At 41.6% G+C, this 21,087-nt stretch overlaps 1 protein-coding gene and 1 pseudogene across 1 annotated transcript; both read left to right on the forward strand.

Annotated features, from left to right (window-relative positions):
* Positions 1-1,737: 1,737 nt before the first annotated feature.
* Positions 1,738-7,046, forward strand: LOC115675494 (disease resistance protein RPM1-like; annotated as a pseudogene).
* A 10,800-nt stretch (positions 7,047-17,846) lies between these two features.
* Positions 17,847-20,958, forward strand: LOC115675575 (disease resistance protein RPM1-like). Its single transcript, XM_030598299.2, has one exon. It carries the CDS (start codon positions 17,951-17,953, stop codon positions 20,792-20,794), a length of 2,844 nt encoding a protein of 947 aa, XP_030454159.2. The 5' UTR covers positions 17,847-17,950; the 3' UTR covers positions 20,795-20,958.
* Positions 20,959-21,087: the final 129 nt, after the last annotated feature.

Consider the following 21,087-nt stretch of genomic DNA (forward strand, 5'->3'; position numbering starts at 1 on the left):
GAAAAATACCATTAAATATATAAAAATGAGATCGTTTCTTCAAAATAAGTCCGTTTGAAAATATTTTTCAATAGCGTTCATTTTTCATGAAACAAATGAAGCTTAATCTAACTATTCCAGAACTAATATAGGATGCTTCCAACCAAAATAACTTGTCTCCTACTTGTGGAATCATAATTATGATAAAGTGAGATAAACAAGTGAATATAGCAAGCTTTGAAACATACATGTTTTTGTTTACAGATCAAACGGTGAGAGGAGGTGGCTAGTGTAATTATCCCCTATAGGAGTTATCATAATGGCCTCACACCCTGAACGAAACGTACGGTTTGCCAAGCAAACTCATTTGGTGGCTCGTCAGCCATCTATAACTCATTTGACGAATCATCTCAAAAAATGGACATTAATACGTATGCAAGTTATTGGTTACGTTTAAGTACCCAGTCTCATATTGTTTTCTAAGGGTTGTGTCGTTCATCACGTTTTGTGTCAATACTTGCCGATGTTACTTATGATGCGAGTGAACATATTATTATAGATATCCCATGTCATAAACAAAACGTCTCAATTAGCTGCGACGAATCGCCTTCGTTTGCAAGCGCGTCGCGATCATGACTTTGTGGAAGCAATTGTTTGTATCCGAGCCATTACAATTTCTTTTCTGTCCAATTGTTGGGAATTCCACGTGCTTGACCGCTTCCATGGGGCTCATGTACAGGCGAATGAAATGGACTGGAAGCGATATTACAAGACCAACAAGACGAAAACACCTTAATGGACTCACGCAGTCATTTAAAGAAACTAAAGATTGACTCAACAATCTCGGCCCCCACCATGATAAGTAATGTTATTATTCTGTAATGATGATTATGATGTTGAGGGATCACTTACCTTCTACTTATACTTTACTCTGATAATTTCAAATGGAATTGAGGACACCACCTGAGATCTTTGCTTCTACCATGACTAGAGGTGGGCACCTGAAACCTGAGAATCGAATCGGTGTGCCCGTTCCAGTATCTAGGGTTTGCAGGGTACGTAGGTTTGAGGTTCAAAAAATTAGAAAATCTATTTCGATGGGTAGGTTCGAATTTCTAAATAGGTGGAATCTCGAACAAGTTTTTGTGTTTTTCTTGGTTTATATTTTCGTGCGATCTTGCGGTATTTCATGGCATTCGATGATGAGTGTAAAATCTAAAATCACTAGTCTGAACTTCCATTTTATGACGAAGACTTTTACTTTGTTAATGATTCATATTTTTCGTGTAGGTTCCAGGTGGAACCTGTACGGAACCCAAGACTGCTTACCTCTAATCGGGATCACGCGTTGTATTATTATTCATTCATTCATAAAGAAAAAATAATATTCATTTTTATCCGTCTGTCCTTTCACATCGTGGTTGATTCAAGGAGGTTATATGAAATTTCATGGTGAGATTTTATGATAAATCATAAATAGCAACACAAATTCTTTCGAGCAGTAAAAAAGAAACCATTCTCGAGGTACGCCCGAAGTAGGAGTTGCTTGTTTACTTTTCACTCACCCTTTTGGCTTTCACGTAGAAATGCACACGTGTGAGGCGTGCGAGTTGGGTGATTAAGGAACTTGGGGTTGTAAAAAATGGAGGAATTGGGTCCTTTCATTTTGTAAAAAATTATACCCTCATGTTTTTTTTACTTGTTCTCCATTGAATCAAAGTCACTCCTCATTTGTATTCCCTAACAAATGTGCCCCCCAAAAAAAAAAAATGAAATCTGTCCAATTCTTGGTACCCTATTTTAATCCCATGAAGCTACACCTCAGCCTACTTTCGTCAGCAAAATTTTTCAACTATTGCTGCGGCTTGGTGTCAAATATAAGAAGAGGAGAAGTAGTGGGGAGGAAGAGAGAAGGAAGAGAGAAAAGAAAGAAACCAGGAGAGAGCGAGGAAGGGTTTCGGTTCATCAAGCCATTCGATACCTCGACACGTAGCATTCACATCCTTTCGAAGAGCTCGGTAAGAATTCCAAGTCTCGATTCCTTTTAATTGTAGATAACTTCTCACTAGAGTTGTAATTTCTGGACGGTGTTGAATTCTGAGTTTATTGGTTAATTGTAGAGGTTGTCGAGCTATGAAATCACGTTGTAAAGAAACTTTGGGGCGTCATGGATGAATAGAATTTTATAAAAGTCAATTTGGGTTTACGATTTGATCGGGGCGAAATTTTGATCTTTTGAGTTGGCAAGCACTTTGCTGAAACGAGAGAGAGAGACAGAGAGTGGTTTAATTGACTTCAACAATGAGTAAAAAAGAAAATCGAAGGAGGCTACATGGAAGTTGGGTAATTAAGGAAATTAGACCCTTATTACTTGCAGTTGGTAAAAAAGAAGAGAATATAATAGATGATTTATCCCGTCATTTTCTCTCCCATTCATTAAATTTTTTTAAATGGCTTGATTTCACGGTTTCACCTTCTCAAGTTCGACTTGGTCATTTCGGATTTTCCTTAAGTGATATATATTCGCGGTGATTGAAAATCTACTCCAAATTACTCCACAAAACAACGACAAAATCATGCTTTCTAATCATACACTAGTTATCTAGTTGGGTAAGCATATACACCCGTGTATATACATTTTGTTTTGGCTAGGGGTGATCGGTTCCCGGTCCGGTCCGGTTCCGGTCCGGTCTAATGGAACCGGTCACTTAGAGTTTAATTTTTTTTTTTTTTTGGTTAAACACTTAAGGTTTGGTTCACATTTTACTAATTTTTGTTAATGAAGTTCACTTAGGGTTTAATTCACATTTTACTAATTTTTATCAATGAATTTATGATAATGAAGTTCACTTAGAGTTTAGTTAACATTTTATTAATTTTTTTAAAGAAAAAAATAACAAAAAAATATATTAAATAGTCAGTCCAATCCGGTCTGGTTCCCCCTTGGAACCGGGAACCGGACCGCCCGGAAACCGGTTCTGCTTTTAGGATCCGGGAATTGGACCGATAGTCCCGAGAACCGGACCAAACCCGTCGGTTCGGTCCGGTCCTGGTTTGGGCAGTCCAAGTTGCTCATCCCTAGTTTTGGCCCTTTTGAGAACAAAGTGAGCATACACCTGTGTATCAAAGAATGAATTATCGCCACGTAATGGATACCGACATTTTGATAAACTATGCACATCTTCTAGGAGAAGCAAGCATGGTTCATGATCATATACAGCTCATTTATCATCTTCTTATTCGTCATCGATTACGTCTGTGCACTTTCGAAGTGAGATGAGCTACTCGGGGTTTAGTCGGTCTCATAACTGCGAATTCTCAATTTAAGACGCGCTCAAAAGGTTATTCTCTAGATTGGGATCGACTGCGACAGATTTGCCCTGCGAAAAGTTAAAAGAAGACGATTATGTCAACGAACGGACGAATCTGCTGTTGTGTTTATACAAGGAGATGAACTTCTCGAGGATAAGAATGACTTAAGTAGAGGAATATAAAAAGCGAAATCTAGATCAAAATGCTTTGAGGTGAATCTCTTTTTACTGTCTTCGATGAATTCCGGCGTCACAGTAATGATTGGGCTCGTTTTCTCGTCTCTCAAGAACAATCATTTCTTGAACACCATAAATGAATTTGGCCTCCCCTCAAATCATGTTTGCAAGTAACAATGAGGCATGAAATTTTCACCGAGTCTATAACTAATACCGGTATTTAAAGTTTAGACAGTTCAGAGGCCTTAGCTTTTCGAGACTATATGCACAGATTTACATTTTATGAGTGGGACCTGACATCTCTAGTAATTAGAGTATATCTACGATGCAAGCATCAAGAAGCGGAGTGGAACTTGAAATCTCTGAGAGCCAAGCTAAGTCAGAGATAAGAAGAGACTAGTAGCTTTAAAAGAAATGAATGCTCTAAGAAATTGTACTCAACCAGTACAGCAGAAAGTAAACTTGTCTAATTGGTTTTGGAGCCCAAGAAGTTGAAGCATTTAGTCTATTATAAACACGAGCAGTCTATTTAGTCATGCACATCAAGTTGAATCACAAAATCGCAGACAAAGTTTGTAGTATTGTGACAGCCACTGACTTTCTGATCTTGCAAAGTTCCAAGCAGAGAATGGTAGAAAGTGCAGTGCTGTATCTGCTTAGCAAGCTTGAAAGCTTTGTCGAGAATGGGATGCAACAACAAAGAGAGGGTCATGAAGAGTGGATGTCTCTGATGAGAGAATTTGAGCGCATCAAGGCCTTCCTAAAAGCTGCAGATTCCATGGAAGAGTGCAATGAAGAAGTCAAAGTATGGGTTAAGCAAGTACGAGAAATTGCATATGAAGCTGAGGATGTTCTTGATGAATATAAGCAACTCTCAGTGCAGGATCATCAAACTGAGGGCTTTCTACAAATGATTCAAACCAGCGTCAGAAACAGGAAAGCTCGACACCGACTGATTTCAGCTATGAAAAGCATCAGCCCCAGAATCAAAAGTATCTGTGAAGGACAGCACAGACTGTTCGACGGTTTCAGCACAACTGAGAGAGGTTCAACCTCAACCTCTTCTTATGAAGACAACAAATGGCAAGACCATCGAGGAGATGCACTTCTGGTAGAAAAATCTGATCTGGTGGGCATCGAAGAGCCCAAAAAGGGGCTTGTCAAATGGTTGGTCCAAGGTGTTTCACAATGCGAAATAATTTCGGTGGTTGGCATGGGAGGTTTGGGGAAGACGACCCTAGTAAAGCAAGTTTATGATGACCCAGCAGTGAAGAAACGATTCGCAATTCGTGCCTGGGTCACTCTTTCTCCTTCATCAAGGACGGAAGAGCTGCTGTTAGACATGCTTCAACAGATCGCCAGTAGCATCATGAAGACAGTTCCAGCTGAAGCAGAAACTTCCGATAGCAGTTGCATTAGAATGATGATCAAAGACTTCCTCCAGGAAAGGAGGTCGAAATACCTAATCGTTATTGACGATGTATGGGATATGAACGAATGGGATGCAGTCAAATGTGCAATACCCAACAATAACAACGGCAGTCGAATAATGGTCACAACAAGGAAATCAGATCTAGCATCAGCATCTGGCACTGGATGCGCAGTGAAGGTCTACAACATGAAGCCCTTGTCATCTGAACAGTCACATGAACTTTTCTGTAGGAAGACATTCAAAGAGAAATTGTGCCCCAGCCATTTGGAGGAAATCTGTCGACAGATCTTGAAAAAGTGTGAAGGACTTCCCTTAGCAATTGTGGCCATCAGTGGTGTTCTGGCAACAAAAGACATAAGAAGAATTGATGAATGGGAACTTGTCCTTCGCAGTCTCCGTTCTGAAATTGATGCCAATGAAAAGCTCAAAAACCTGAAGCAGGTACTTTCATTGAGTTTCAATGATTTGCCTTATTACTTAAAGTCCTGTTTCTTGCATTTAAGCATATTCCCTGAGACTCATGTTGTCGAGCGTATGAGGATAATCCGACTCTGGGTAGCAGAGGGCTTTGTTGAAAGAAAAGAAGGTAAGACCCAGGAAGAAGTTGCTGAGGACTACCTCGATGAGCTCTTGAACAGAAGCCTCATCCAAGTGGCAGAGACCACAAGTGATGGAAGAATGAAAATGTGTCGAGTTCATGACCTTTTGCTAGATCTAATCATTTCAAAGGCAAGGGATCAGAACTATGCAATCATAGACCATGAACACAGAGTACTGTGGCCAGAAAGAGTTCGTCGCCTCTCCATACACAAAGCGTTTCAGATTGCGCAACAAAACCGGTCACTTTCCCGTCTCAGATCGTTGTTCATGTTTGGTGCAGACAAGTCTTCTGTAGATGACGCTCTCTCATCTGAATTCAACCTTCTCGGTGTCCTCGATTTACAACATGCTCCAGTAACCCGTTTCCCAGCTCAAGTACTTGACATGAATTGTCTTAGGTTTCTAAGCTTGAGATCTACCCATATTCAAACCATTCCAAGTTCCATAGGGAACCTTCAGAACCTAGAGACACTGGACCTTAAGGACACTCGTGTCATCGCATTGCCTGTGGAGATAGCAAAGCTTCAGCGACTGCGTCATCTCCTTGTGTATCGGTATGAGACCATATCTTATTCACACTATAAATATGGTTTCAAAACCCCCGCAGATATTGGAGCTCTGCAGTCTCTGCAAAAGCTATGTTATATAGAGGTGGACGACGATAGAAACCGTAGCAATATGACGGGGCTGGGGAAACTTGATCAATTAAGGAGGTTATGTGTGTTAAAGTTGAGGAGAGAAGACGGACGGAATCTGTGCTCATCAATAGCAAAGTTAACCAAACTCTCCTCACTGGCTGTTTATGCACTCGATGATGATGAAGAAATCGATCTGCATCACCTTTCTTCTCCTCCGCAACTACTTCAGAGGATCTACTTGAGGGGACATTTACAGACCTTACCAAGCTGGATTGCTAACCACCACGGCCTCGTAAAACTATACCTGAGAATGTCCTGTTTAAGGGATGATCCACTGGAATCCCTTCAAAATTTGCCCAGTCTGGTTCATCTTGAGTTGCTGCATGTTTATAATTGGCAAACTTTGTGCTTTAAGGCCAAAGGATTCATGAAACTCAAGATGTTAGGGCTTGATCTTTTCGAGGAGCTCGAGTTCATCCAGGTGGAGGAGGGAGCAATGCCCTCTCTAGAAAAGTTGATCGTCCAGCGGTGCAGATTGCTCAAGGATCTGCCATTAGGAATCGTGCACTTAAACATGCTCAAAGTGTTGGAGTTCTTCGATCTGCCCGATGAATTAGTCCAGAAACTTAAGCCGGATGAACAAAATGAGGACTATCAGAAAGTTGCGCACGTTCCCGAAATTCGTTACGCTTATTGGAGAGAGCAAGGTTGGGACGTCACATCGGTCGAGGAAGAGGGCTTTCGTTCGCAGAGTTCTAGTATGAGGAGTACTGAATTACCTCCTTGTTGGAAATAAGTGTCTGTATCTTCTGTGAATCCATATTTTCTAGGGTGTCTATGTTTACTCTGCCATGGAAGATTCGATGTAATCGAGTTTACAGTAAATGAATTCCCAAACATATTTGAAGGCCCGTTTTCGACCCGGCAATGCTCGGTCATTCTGTAGCTTTTCTCAAACCAAACTTCGACCAGGTTTAAGCGAGAGATGAAAAGTCCAGAGAACTGTTCAGCCTTATTAACATTCCATTGCAAATATGGTGGCATATCTGCATTGCAAACACTTCACGGACTTAGTATAATTTATGAGGGGATGTCCTTAAGTTTCAATAGAAACAAACTTGTATTGAACATAAAGGATATTTCTATATTAAAAGGATGAGAAAAAATAATGTCTTTTCACTATCTTTATTTGTTCCTTGCAGTTGCAGGGATCCATATTTGTGAATACCATTCCATGAGTATGACCGATTTGTATAGGATGACAAATAAAGTATATTATGAGTGTCAGAAAAAAAAAGAAGTAAGCCAAGTTTTTGTTTATTCTTTCTTTGTAATTTTTCATATCTTAAATGATATATTTAATTTGTTTAGTTTGCTAAAAATGAAGCCCCCATGTCACGAGCACGCAGGTTACGCGCTAAGGAATCCTTCGTTACACGAAGACAACAACCTCAAACTTGTCGTCAATGCATCTTTCCTCAGAAAATATCTCTTTCTCGTTCTTTTTTTTATACACAAAGGGAAAGAAATAAGAAGAAGCTTCCATTGTGGCGTGATCGTAAAAAGTGTACAAATTTTAATGGAAAATGCCATAAGTGAAGTATATACAATGTTGGGAATCTTAACATTTTCAATGAACTCCCCATCACATAGTGGTGCCAATTTCATCGTGCTGACTCATAAAGATCATTAAAGATTAAGATATGTTCTTTCATGCTTGGTGTAGGCCATTGGGACATCAATTGTAAAGTAAACACTAGATCAATAAGGTCACGAATTTGGATATGATTGACAAAACTTGATTACTGTTCGACCATCCCTGATGTCATTTTCTTTCTTGGCCAACACCCCTGATGTCATTGACCCTAAAAGAATTGCCGATCGTCATTATCGCCTAGGTCATGACGATTAAAATTAAGGAAATATCCTCTGGACCGATGATTTTCAATGAGACGAGCTGAACATTTCATGAGTTTTTAAGAGAATACGTGAGCGCACTACAGTTTTTTAAAAGCAAATGATTTGTGAAAACCTTTTGAATTCGAGAGTGCACTCCTTGGGAATGTGTTAGCAATTTTACATCACGGTATGAACTGTCCATTCAAATGGAGCCAAACACCACCTTTAGTCCAAACAGCAAGTAATTTGGACGAAGCCCAACGATACTTCTTTAGAGGATGTAGATTGGAATCGATGGGGCACGACTGCCAACTTCACCATCAATGATTAAGACCTACTGACCAAAGTTCATTGCATTTTGCGCATAGTTCTAGCTTCAAGCACCATTATTGCGTAATGGTAGAGTTGGAGGACGGTTGAATACGTTAGGTACATCAAGCGATTTCAATCCAAATTTCTTATTGTATTACCAACTCAATAATTGCTGAATTTACACTAGAGAAAAGGATTTCTTGTGACCTGCCCACAAACCAAACTAAGGAATTGTAAAATCATGCTTTGAAAGGTTGATTTTCTCTCGGGCACAGGAGGAATCCAATTTAGACACGCAGGTACGAATTGAAATGTCTGGCGTTATCGAAGGTTCATTTCTTTATGGTTTGGTTTGTCATCAATACTGTAATTTTCACTTCACTAAGACAAAACCAACTCCCACAAGAAATGAGAACGAGTCTCGGTTACTCGAATTTGACTCGTGGATTGCTCAAACTCGGCTCGGTTATTTTTGAGTTCAAGTAGCTCGAGTACTTATTGAGCCGAGCGCAATCACAAATAGTACGAGCCCAATCGAACATTGCATATTCATTCGTATATATGGATCTAGAACTATCAACTTTGTTGTAATATTAACGTGGAAGTGCTAACCGGGAATTTGTAAATTAAGTTAATGTGAAAATCACCGAAGAAATAAACGAGAAACAATAAAAAAAATCAAAGATTTACATGGTTCTGTCCGAGTGTCGGTATTTACATCCACGGGGAGAGCCAGCGGCAAATAATTCAGTTGAGATGAGAGAATTTTGTGTATATTACTTGCTTGAATGAAATAGAACTACAAGGCCAAGTCCCTTTATATAGGGAAAGAATGAACGGTAAACCTAAATTATATATTATATCTAACATCCCCCCACAAACTCAAGGTGAGTTGAAACAAGTCAACTGGAGTTTGGAGAGAAGATCTAGGAAGCGCCCAGGTGGATGTGTCTTTGTGAAGATATCGGCAGTCTGATCAGCTGATGAAGTAAAGACAAGTTGTAGAGTGCCACGAAGAACATGAGAGCGGATGAAGTGACAATCTATCTCAATGTGTTTGGTGTGTTCGTTGAAAACATCATTATGTGCAATTTGGATAGCACTGCGATTGTCGCAATGAAGGATTGTCCCGCTATGATGACGGACTCCCATATCTTCCAGTAGCCATCGCAACCATAATAACTCCGATGTGGTATTAGTAAGAGATCGATATTCAGCTTCTGTACTAGAATGAGCAATAGTGGATTGTTTCTTGCTACGCCAGGAGATAAGTGAAGTGCCCAAGAAAAAATAGTAACCCGTAGTGGAGCGACGATCTTGAGGGTCACCACCCCAGTCAGCATCTAAATAGGCAGTCAACTCTAATGTCGAATGAGCAGAAAAGTGAAGGCCATGAAATAACGTACCCTTGACATAGCGAAGAATACGAAGAACTGCAGCAAAGTGAGTTGTATGAGGCGCTGTCATGTACTGGCTGACAATATGAACAGCATGAGCGATGTCAGGGCGAGTAATAGTGAGATATATAAGACTGCCAACTAGCTGTCGATAGAGGGTAGGGTTTTGGAGAGGAGTCCCATCACCGGCATCAAATTTGGCATTGATCTCAAGAGGGGTCGTAACGACCTTGGTGTCCGTGAGTCGTGCTCGAGAAAAAAGATCAGTGGCATATTTGGCTTGCGAAAGATAATAACCAGATGTGTCTGAGGTAACCTCCAAGCCTAAAAAATAACTAAGTTGTCCAAGATCCTTCATCTCGAACTGTTGACTAAGATAATGCTTGAGTTTTGAAATTCCGGGACGATCATCTCCAGTAATAACCATATCGTCGACATATAAGAGCAGCAGAATAGACCCACGAGAAGTATGTCGAACAAAAAGAGCGTGGTCGTGGGGACTAGATTTAAAGCCAAGAGATGCCATGGTGGAACTAAACTTGGAATACTATGCACGAGGAGATTGTTTCAATCCATATGATGCACGACGTAATCGACACACTTGGTGGGAAGAATGAGTGTAGCTAGGAGGAGGTACCATATAAACTTCCTTGGTGAGATCGCCATTTAGGAATGCATTTTTGACATCCATCTGAAACGTAGGCCAACGCTTAACAGCGGCGACAGCAAGAAGACTGCGAACAGAAGTAAGACGTGCAACAGGGGCAAAAGTCTCTTCATAGTCAATGCCATATTTTTGAGTGAAGCCTTTCACAATGAGGCGAGCTTTATAGCGGTCCACAGTACCATTTGCTTTTGTCTTAATCTTGTACACCCATTTACAACCGACAGCGGACTTACCAGGAGGCAGAGCAACTAAATTCCAAGTATGCGATTTGTCTAAAGTTTGTAACTCATCTGCCATTGCCTTATGCCAAAGAGGGTTAGTACTAGCTTCTCTATATGTGCGGGGTTCATGAAGGGAAGCTATCGTAGAATAACAATGGTAATCTCGAACCCAAACAAAAGGTTGACTTACTTTGGTGGGGCAACGATCAGAGGAGGAAGGAATGACCGCTGGTGGAGAATCCGCGGAAGGTGCAGACACGTCAGAAGTGGCCAAAGTGGGGTCACCAGAAGGCCCTGCTTCAAGATGAGGGAAAGGTACATCTGGAATGGAAGAGTCAGATGTGGACGGAAGTGTGGTATCTTCTGGAAATAAGTCCATGGAAGGATTGGTAAAGAAAGGAACATGAGCAGAGGGGTCGAAGGGATGAATAGAAGAGAACATCTTGTGTTCCCAAAAAGTGACATGACGGGACACACGAAGACGATTGGAAGTGGGATCCCAACATCTATACCCTTTGTGCTCAATGCCATATCCAAGGAAGTAGCATACATGGGCATGGAGTTCTAATTTCGTGCGCTCATGTGGATGAATGTGCACAAAACAGGCACTACCAAAAACACGTAGAAGAGTGTAATTTGGCACACTACCATACAAACGCTCGTATGGAGAGATGTGACCTATAATAGGTGATGGAGTACGATTAATAGTGTAAACAGCAGTGTGACAAGCTTCCCCCCAAAACCGTTCAGGACAAGAGGCAGAGATGAGCAGAGTGCGTACAACATCTAAGATATGCCTATGCTTACGTTCAGCTCTACCATTTTGTTGAGAGCTGTCAGGGCAAGAGCGATGAATGATAGTACCATTTTGAGAAAGAATCCGAAGAAATTCTGTATCTCTATATTCCATAGCATTATCAGTATGAAAAATCTTAATATCCCGTGAAAATTGGGTTTTAACCATAGCAACGAAATCACGATAAATACGAGAAAGTTCAGAACGATTTTTCATAAGATAAAGCCAGGTATACCGAGAATGGTCATCCACAAAAATGACAAAATAGCGAGAGCCACCCATGGTGGGAGTGGGAGAAGGTCCCCATATATCAGAGTGAATGAGATCAAAAGGAGCATGAGACACAGAATCACTAGTCTGAAACGGTAAAGCATGATGTTTTCCCAACTTACAAGGTAGACAGTCAAAATATTTAGTGTCAACAGAACCTAAATGACCACTCGAAATTAAAGAGCGTAACCTAGAAAAGGAAACATGACCTAACCTAGAATGCCAAGTTTCAGATGACACTGTGGCAGCACAAGCAGCAAAGGAGGTCGGAATATTTAGGGAAACAAGCTCAAAGAGACGCCCCACTTTACGGCCTGTCCCAAGTGTCTGTCTCGTCCGAGGATCCTGTATATGACAACCATGATAAGAGAAGTGAATATCAAGACCAAGTTCACACAATTGGCCGACAGAGATCAAGTTGAGTGAGAGTTTAGGAACTAGGAATGTGTTAGTTAAAGATAATGTAGATGTGGAAATGTTTCCTGTATGACTAACTCTCATATGTGAATTATCGGTAGTAAGAATATGAGGTGCATGTAAAGCGGAGGATTTAGACTGAAATAAGGCAGAGTTGGATGTCATGTGATTGCAACAAGCAGAATCAAAGAACCAAGAATTAGAAATACCTAGAGTAGTAGACATAGTAGAAGTGCTAGGAATAGGAGGGGTAAAGGTACCAGATTCTCGGAGAACGGTGCGAAGATCTTCTAGAGACACTAGTGTGTGGGACGATCCATGGGAAGAAGCTTCGACAGTGGCAGCATTGGCAGATGGACCGATAGAGGGACCTCGGCTACGAGGCTGAGTGGTCAATCCTGTGGGTTGCATAGGTCGTAGCCGATAACAATTTGATGCCAGATGACCATGTCGGCGACAATGTTTGCAAAATGGACGGCGCATGGAGGAAGAACTCGAAGCGGCAGGTACTGCATCAGTAGGCATGGATATGGGCACAGTAGGACGTTGCGTTTTCAAGGTAGCTAGCCGAGTATTCTCATTCAGTAAATCTGATATAACTGTCTCAATAAAAGGAAAATGATCTCTATGTAGAATGGAGGCTCTCACAGGTTCAAACTCATTATTCAGAGCCATAAAAAATTACATGACACGAATACGGTCACGATGTTCAGCAATTTTGCGAATGTTACTATCCCCTTCCAAGCATGGTTCACACAAGGTCAACTGATCCCAAATAGCATGCATAGATGATAGAAAATCATTAATGGACTGACCTGTCTCCTGACGCATGTGATATAAAGTCCCTAACAATCGATATTGATGGGCAACATCTGAACTGGAATAACGACAATCAAGAAGATCCCAAGCTTCCTTTGCTGTATTAAAAAGGCCAAACTGGAGTTGGATAGATGGGATCGAAGTGTTTCGAAACCATGTGAGAATATGATGATTTCTGCTATCCCATTCATCCAAACGATCCATAAATTGATCATCAGTTTCTTCAGCAATTCTAGTAGGTACCCTAATTTGTCTAGTGACATAACGCCAAAGCCGACGTCCTTTCAAAAACTTGATATTTCTTGAGACCATAAAATATAATTAGAGCCATTCAAAATAGTCTGAATTGGCATGGAGACTTCCATTCTATCCATGATGTGCACTTTACTATTATGGAATCACCATAATCTAGTATACCGAGAGCATATATGAGAAAAATAACAGCAAAAACGAACTCAGGACGTCGAAATACCTTAAGAACCGGTCGGAAAACACCGAAAACCGATCAGGAAATGGTCGAAACGGCCAGAAAATCAACGGAACCGGTCTGGTCTGAACCGGTCAACGTTTGGTCAACGAATGACGTGGCGGATGACGTCAGCTGGCGTGTGCTTGGTGCGTGTAGGGCGCGTGCCAGGCGCATGCCAGCTGGGGGAGGCGCGTGGATCTCACGCGCAGACCTTGAAGCGGCGCGTGAAGGTGCGTCCAGCGGAGGAAAGCGGCGAAATTTGACTGAATGACTCTACTGAGGGCGGCGAGTCGTGGGTTGGTGTCGGTTTTTGGAAAAAACACGGCGGAAGATGTCCAAAACACCACTGAACAACGGTGAACGGCGGTGGGTTACCTGGGTCCGAGGCGCGGTGGGGCGTGGCGGTGCGTGCAGCGGCGTCCTGCGGCTGTTGGCGATGAAATTTCATGACGTGGGTCGTCTGAGGGCGGCGAGCGTGCTGGTGGTCTCGATTTTCCGAAATGAGCAGCGAAAGTATGCCGAGCAGTGAGGAAAAGCTTCGGTCTTATTGGAGAACCGAGGCGACTCGGCCGGTGCGGCTGGTGTCGTGGCGGCCACGGTGTGGCAAGCTCGATGGGCGCTCCTCATGTAACAATGGTGCTCTGATACCAAGTTGAGATGATAAAATTTTGTGTATATTACTTACTTGAATGAAATAGAACTACAAGGCCAAGTCCCTTTATATAGGGAAAGAATGAACAGTAATGAACAGTAAACATAAATTATATATTATATCTAACAAATTCACTGTAATCGGGGAATCGGAGTTACAATCACTTACACGCTCGAGTGTTTCCCACATTTAAATTAAATCAAAATCAAAATTATTTACAATTAAACAACTCAATAGGTTGTAAAAAAATTCATATCACGAATCCACGTGTCCAAACACGTCCGCACGGTCGGTCGAAGAAAGGGAAGACGTGGGTCCCTTTTTGTGTGTTTTTTATCTTGTTGTGGTCTATTGGCGCGGTGGTGCGGCCAGTTCATTGAGGAAACCCACTCTGTCTTTTACCGTGCGGCCATCTCCCCATGATCTCTCCCTTTTCTTTCCTATGTGCGGCTGCTCCGGGGCTAGGAAATGAAGGGACAAAACCTATGTGCTTTGCTTTCTTTTTCTTTGTTTTTGACCTTTCCTTTTCACCACCACAAGTATAATAAATATTATAAAAAAAGTTAATACCACGAAAAATCTCAAACTGATACATCTGTAATAAATTTACCCTCCGTCAGTTTCCGTTAAATTTTTATCATCAATTTCTGAGTTGAATAACATGTGACAGTTGACGGGTATACTGGTTCGGGATTTTACCCCCTCGTTTGTCACAGGTGTAATGACTTGTGATTTTTTGTGATATTAATTCAATTTAACGGAGGGTAAATTTATCACAAATGTATCAGTTTGTGGTTTTTTGTGGTTAAAAAATTAGTTTTGGTTACATTTGTCTTAAGTGTATCAGTTTATGATTTTTCGTAATATTAACCCATTATAAAAACAATCATGCCCCTTATTTTGTCTTTTAGTGCGTGAGAGCTTTTCCCGTTCTATTTTCTCGCGGCCACAATTGAATTCAAAGAAAGTATATCGTACACGGGCTCAAACTCGAGACATAATCTCACTAACTCTTCTCAATTCAATTCGGGTTTAGATTAACGCTCATTGAATAACATAATCGAGTCGAGTCGGGTTGAGTCGAGTCGAATCGAGCTCAGGCTCATTGAAAACTTATTCGAGAGTCGAGCTGGAGTTGAGAATCGAGCCTTGAATATTCTAAGTCGAGTCGAGCTTTGATTGTCGAACTGTCTCGACTCGATGACGTCCCTAGCAGATGCGGCAAACTTTCGGTAGCCTGTATGCATGATTAACCGTTCGCAGAAATAAATTAGAGAGAAGAGCAATAGGGTCATATTCTATTAGTATATCAAGGGGCAAGTCACCCTCCATCACAATATATTATTGATGCCCACCGCGTAAAATAAGTAAAGTAGCCTGCAAGTCCTTCGTATCTGGCTAAAGTGAGATGATAACTGCTTCTCCATGGTTTGATATTTCTGCTGATTCGTAGATTATTGTCTTCGATTCGAACACGCAAACGAGGGTTTGATAAAACGGACAAAGACCAAGACTCTCGCGCATGCACACGAAACGGGACAAACGAGACGACTTTCTCTTGACCGAGGATATTAAATTTGACAAAATTAAACAGGGGTTGATCATCGTCTATAAAAAAGTCACTTTCTAATCCTTATCTTGCAGCGATGGACTTCATGTCGAGCTCGCGACCTTATTGGATTCGGGCCACAAAGATCAAGATGTCGACGTCAAATTTACAGTAAATTATGGGCGCTTGATGCTTCAGTTAAGAAAGCTATGGCAAAAAGTCGTTTCTTTATAGTATAAGGGTCTGGACATTAGCAAAGAAAAAGCCAGACACCATATGAGCCTCGAATCGCCTCCCCATAATGGACAGTGACAATTGAATACACGATAGAGAGAGAGAGAGAGATGTGAGTTTTGATGGTAGTCTCTTCTTTATGGTTTTGATGATTATCGTGTCTAATATGCTGATCAGTCATCTAATTATGTCACTGCTTACGTTAATTTGCATCTGGACCCAAGTGCTAATTTAACTTGTTCCATTATCTATGCTGCGTCAGCCCACTCTTCGTCACGCTGAATTGCCTCACCAAATAAATTCAATTCATCTACCTACTTTTTCCTTCACTCAAGAACTTGGACAATACTCTAAGAAGAGGTTAACCCTGGATTAAGTCTGATTGAGAAAGTATACTGTAGTCGAATTGCTCCTTTGTCCTTTGAACAAGAATACATTGTCTGGAAAGATTAGTAGGACACCCCCTTGTAAGGACCTCATGGCTCAGCCTGTGACAAGGTAATTTTACCGTGCGTTTTTTCCTTATCCAGGTACACAAAGGAGTTAACTAGCAGAAGACATCAACCTTACCGTTAGCTTCTTTTGCGGTATGCCCGGTCAGACATGGATTGATGACTACATTCAATAAGTTTTTTTCGGTCTAGTAATCCCTTTGTCGTAAGTAATGAATTTGGGAATTCAAACGGGAGGGTCGAGACTATCTTCCATGACACAGATGATGTCCTGCGAGTTTTCCCAAAACAACAACAAGCACGGACTGAGAGCTAACAGCTAATTATGTAATGGATTCACCAAATAGCATTGCTTCAAGAAAAGCAAAGTCTAAACGAAGGCACAAACAGCGGGGAAAAAGATGGATGAAATCATCTCGGTGAGTCCATGGATCAAAGTGACTCCTAGTCCTAGGTGAACATCAAACTACTCTGTCTCCCAAATGACGTCAACTTTTCCCTGTAAGGATAAGTTCGAACTATTCCCATTTTACATTGGGTAACAATGAGACACCCAATGGTCAGTCGTTAACACAAACCTCGAGCTTTTGGCATTTCAACGTCTTTGCTTTCAAGAAGTTGATGCATACACTCTATCCACGACTATTGTACCGAATAACTTGAGTAAGAGAAGGAAAGATTTAAAATACGTGAAACGAGACTAGAAGCTTCAAAAGCAATATATAAGTTTGCGGGAAAAATTTATCCAAAAAGTCCCAAATCTATTGTACTTTTATCGATGTAATTCTAAACCTTTTCACATTTTGCCAGTTGAGTCCATCTGGCCAATTTTGATTAGAAATTATTGACGCGGACGCCAGTCGTTCTACGTGGCACGACAAACGTTGACGTTGATAATTTTAATAATATATTTTTAAATTTTTTATTGACTTGTCTTTTCTTTTTGTTCTTTTTCCCTTCGCTGGGCCTTGTTGGTGGCTAGCGGAGCTCACCAGCCTTGGGTGAAGGCCACCCTCACCGGCCCAAGTGAGGGCGCGAGGGCAGCCCTCGCCTAAGGCTAGTGACCTTCGGTGGCCATCAACGAGGCCCGGCAATGACTGGCGGAGGGAAAAAGGAAAATGAGAAGAAAAAAAGAAGAGAAAAGGGAAAGAAGAAAGAGAGAAAAGTAAAGAGGGAAAAGATAAGAAAAGAAACAAAAGGAAAAACAATTAATAAAAAATTATTAAAAATGGTCCAATGACCGTGCCACATAGGACAATGATGTCCACGTCAGCCAAAATTGGCAGGATATATTCAAGTGACAAAATATGAAAAGGTTTATGACTCCATTAGTATAATTAAAGGTTTACGATCGAATTGACAAAAGTGCAATAAATTTAAGATTATTTTGATAATTTTTCCCTAAGTTTGCATGTCAACATAATGCGAAGGATATGGCAAATGAGCATCAGGACAAAACGCCAGTCCATTTGGTTTGGATGTGGAGCCCAACCTGACTTTCTACGGAGTAAACCGAACTATAAATTTGAATCGTCAGGAGTTATCCCCATCATCAGAGCTTAACCCAAAAAGAAGAAAAAAAAAAAAAATTGGAACCGATAGTCTTGGGCGCTATGAAACCCAGCAACTCCTGAAATTTCAGAAAGCCAAGTATAGAGAATGGCTGAAAGTACAGTGATCTATCTGCTCGGCAAGCTTGCCAGCTTTTTCGAGAATGAGTTCCAACATATGAGAGAGGGGCGCGAAGAAATGATCGCGCTGAGAGGTGAATTTGAGCGCATCAAGGCATTCCTGAGAGTTGCAGATTCCATGGAAGAGGGGGACGAGGAAGTCAAAGTATGGATTAAGCAAATAAGGGAAGTCGCATATGATGCTGAGGATGCTCTTGATGAATTCAAGCTGCTCTTGGCACATGATCACGAGGGGCGTGGTCTTCTTTACAAGATCCCTTGCTGTGTCAGGAACATGAAAGCTCGATATAGGTTGACCGCTGCAATCAAAAGCATCAGCTCCAGAATGAACGACATCTGTGAAGGCCATCAGAGACTGTCCGAAAAATTAAACAGAGCCCCGCAAGGTTCGAGCTCCACCCGCGAAGACGGCACGTGGCAAGATCACCGAGCAGATGCAGTCTTTGTACAGAAATCTGGTCTGGTGGGCATTGAAGAGCCCAAGATAAAGCTTACTCAGTGGCTTGTTGGCGGCATTCCAGAGAGGGAGGTAATATCGGTGGTTGGAATGGGAGGGTTGGGGAAGACGACTCTGGTAAAGCAAGTTTATGACGATCCGGTTGTGAAGAAGCACTTCCCTGTGCGTGCTTGGGTCACACTTTCTCCATCTTCAAAGACAGAAGAGCTCCTGATGGACATGCTCCAACAAATTGCCAGTAAAGTCATGAAGCCGCTTCCAAGTGGAGCAGACACCATGAACATCGATGGGCTGAAATTGATGATCAAGAGATTGCTACAGGGAAGAAGATCAAGGTACCTGATTGTTCTTGATGATGCCTGGCACATGGACAAATGGGATGCTGTCAAGTATGCATTGCCTAACAATAACCACAGAAGCCGGATAATGATCACAACACGGAATGGTGAACTGGCACAGGCATCCTGCACTGAATTTGATGGGAAGGTCTACGAAATGCAGCCGTTGCCGGTCGAACAATCATGGAAGCTTTTCTGCAGGAAGACATTCAAGAAAAACTTGTGCCCCTCCCATCTGGAGGAGATATGTACAGACATTTTAAATAAGTGTGAGGGCCTGCCCCTAGCAATCGTGGCCATAAGTGGCGTCCTGGCTACGAAAGACAAGCGGAGAATAGATGAATGGGATTTGGTCCGCCGATGTCTTCGGTCAGAAATTGATGGCAATGACAAACTCAAAAACATGAAGAAGGTACTTTCGCTCAGCTTTAATGACTTGCCATACTACCTAAAGTCCTGTTTATTACAGATATCTGTATTCCCTGAGGCTCATGCAATTGAGCGCATGAGGCTAACTAGACACTGGGTAGCAGAAGGTTTTGTTGAAAAGAAAGATGCTAAGACCATGGAAGAAGTTGCAGATGATTACCTCAATGAGCTGGTAAATAGGAGTCTTATCCATGTGGTGGAAAAAGACAGCGATGGGAGGATAAAGTCATACCGAATCCATGGCCTCTTGCGGAATATCATCCTTTCAAAGTCAAGAGATCAGAACTTTGCAGCCATAGTTGACGAACAAAACTCTGTGTGGCCAGATAGAATTCGTCGCTGCTCAATTCACAACGAGCTTCAAATTGGACAACAGAACTTGTCACTTTCCCATCTCAGGTCCTTGTACATATTTGGGGTAGACAAAATTTCCCTATATAGAATTCTCGCTGGTGATCTGAAACTTCTTAGTGTTTTGGACTTGCAAAATGCTCCATTAAGGAGGTTCCCGGTGGAGGTACTAGACATGCGTTCTGTAAAGTTTTTGAGTTTGAGGCATACTCAAATTCAGACGGTTCCAGCATCCATAGGAAGGCTTCAGAACTTGGAGACTCTAGACCTCAAACACACTCATGTCACTTCATTGCCTATAGAGATCATGAAGCTCCAACGCCTTTGCCATCTCCTTGTATATCGTTATCAAAATGTATCCTATACACACTACAAATATGGCTTCAGCACCCCAGCACAAATTGGAGCTCTTCAATCTCTACAAAAGCTTTGCTACATAGATGTGGATGATGATAGAACCAACAATGTTATAAGTGAGCTTGGGAAGCTAAATCAGCTGAGAAGACTGTGCATTCTAAAGTTGAAGAAAGAAGATGGAAGGAAATTATGCTGGTCAATTGCAAAGTTGACAAACCTCCAGGCCCTGGCTGTTTCTTCATCAGGAAATGATGAAGACATTGATCTGCAGTACCTTTCTTCTCCACCACCACTACTTCAAAGGGTCTACCTGAGAGGACGTATGCAGGCATTGCCACATTGGATAGCAAACATGCATATTCTTGTCAAATTACATTTAAGATGGTCTTGTCTTAAGGAAGATCCACTACCATTTCTCCAGGATTTGCCCAATCTTGTACATCTTGAGTTACTTCAAGTTTACGATTGGCAAACACTATGCTTTAAGGCTAAAGGGTTTCAAAAGCTCAAGATATTAGGTCTTGATCATTTTGAGGAGCTCACATTTGTGCAGATAGAGGAGGACGCGATGTCTAACCTGGAGAAATTGATCATCCAGCGATGCAAACAGTTGAAGAGTATGCCATCAGGAATCAAGCACCTCACCAAGCTCAAATTGCTGGAGTTCTGTGAAATGCCTGAAGAATTAACCGAGAAGCTTAAGCTAGAAGAGAAGGATGAAGATTATAAGAAAGTGGCACATGTTCCAGAACTTCGTTATGGCTACTGGAGAGATGGGGCTTGGGACGTTACTTCAGTTGAGAGAACAGGAAAGGAACAGAGCTCTCGACCTCAGGACACTACGACGAAGAGAAGCAATCTTCCTCCTTGCTGGAAATAATGATATGCTCTACCTTGCGTAACTGCCGTTTTTCTTGATTTGCCCCAATTTATTGTAACTAATGAGGCTGATAATGTTCATGCAAACATCAAAGGCTTATTGTCCCCAAGATAACTGGGTAGGACATTTTGTAGCCTATAATTACATCTGATATTTTGTCTGCACTACTCCACATGCACGTCGCTCAGGTGAACACACACACACACACACACACACACACACACACACACATATATATGTAGGCTTGGCAGTTGATCTATGCTTCATGACAATATCTTCCAAATTTATTTAAC

The sequence above is a fragment of the Syzygium oleosum genome, unplaced genomic scaffold (genome assembly GCF_021117445.2).
Source record: "Syzygium oleosum isolate NSW1041296 unplaced genomic scaffold, Sole_v2.1 Sole_v2.15, whole genome shotgun sequence".
NCBI classification, from domain to species: Eukaryota; Viridiplantae; Streptophyta; class Magnoliopsida; order Myrtales; family Myrtaceae; genus Syzygium; species Syzygium oleosum.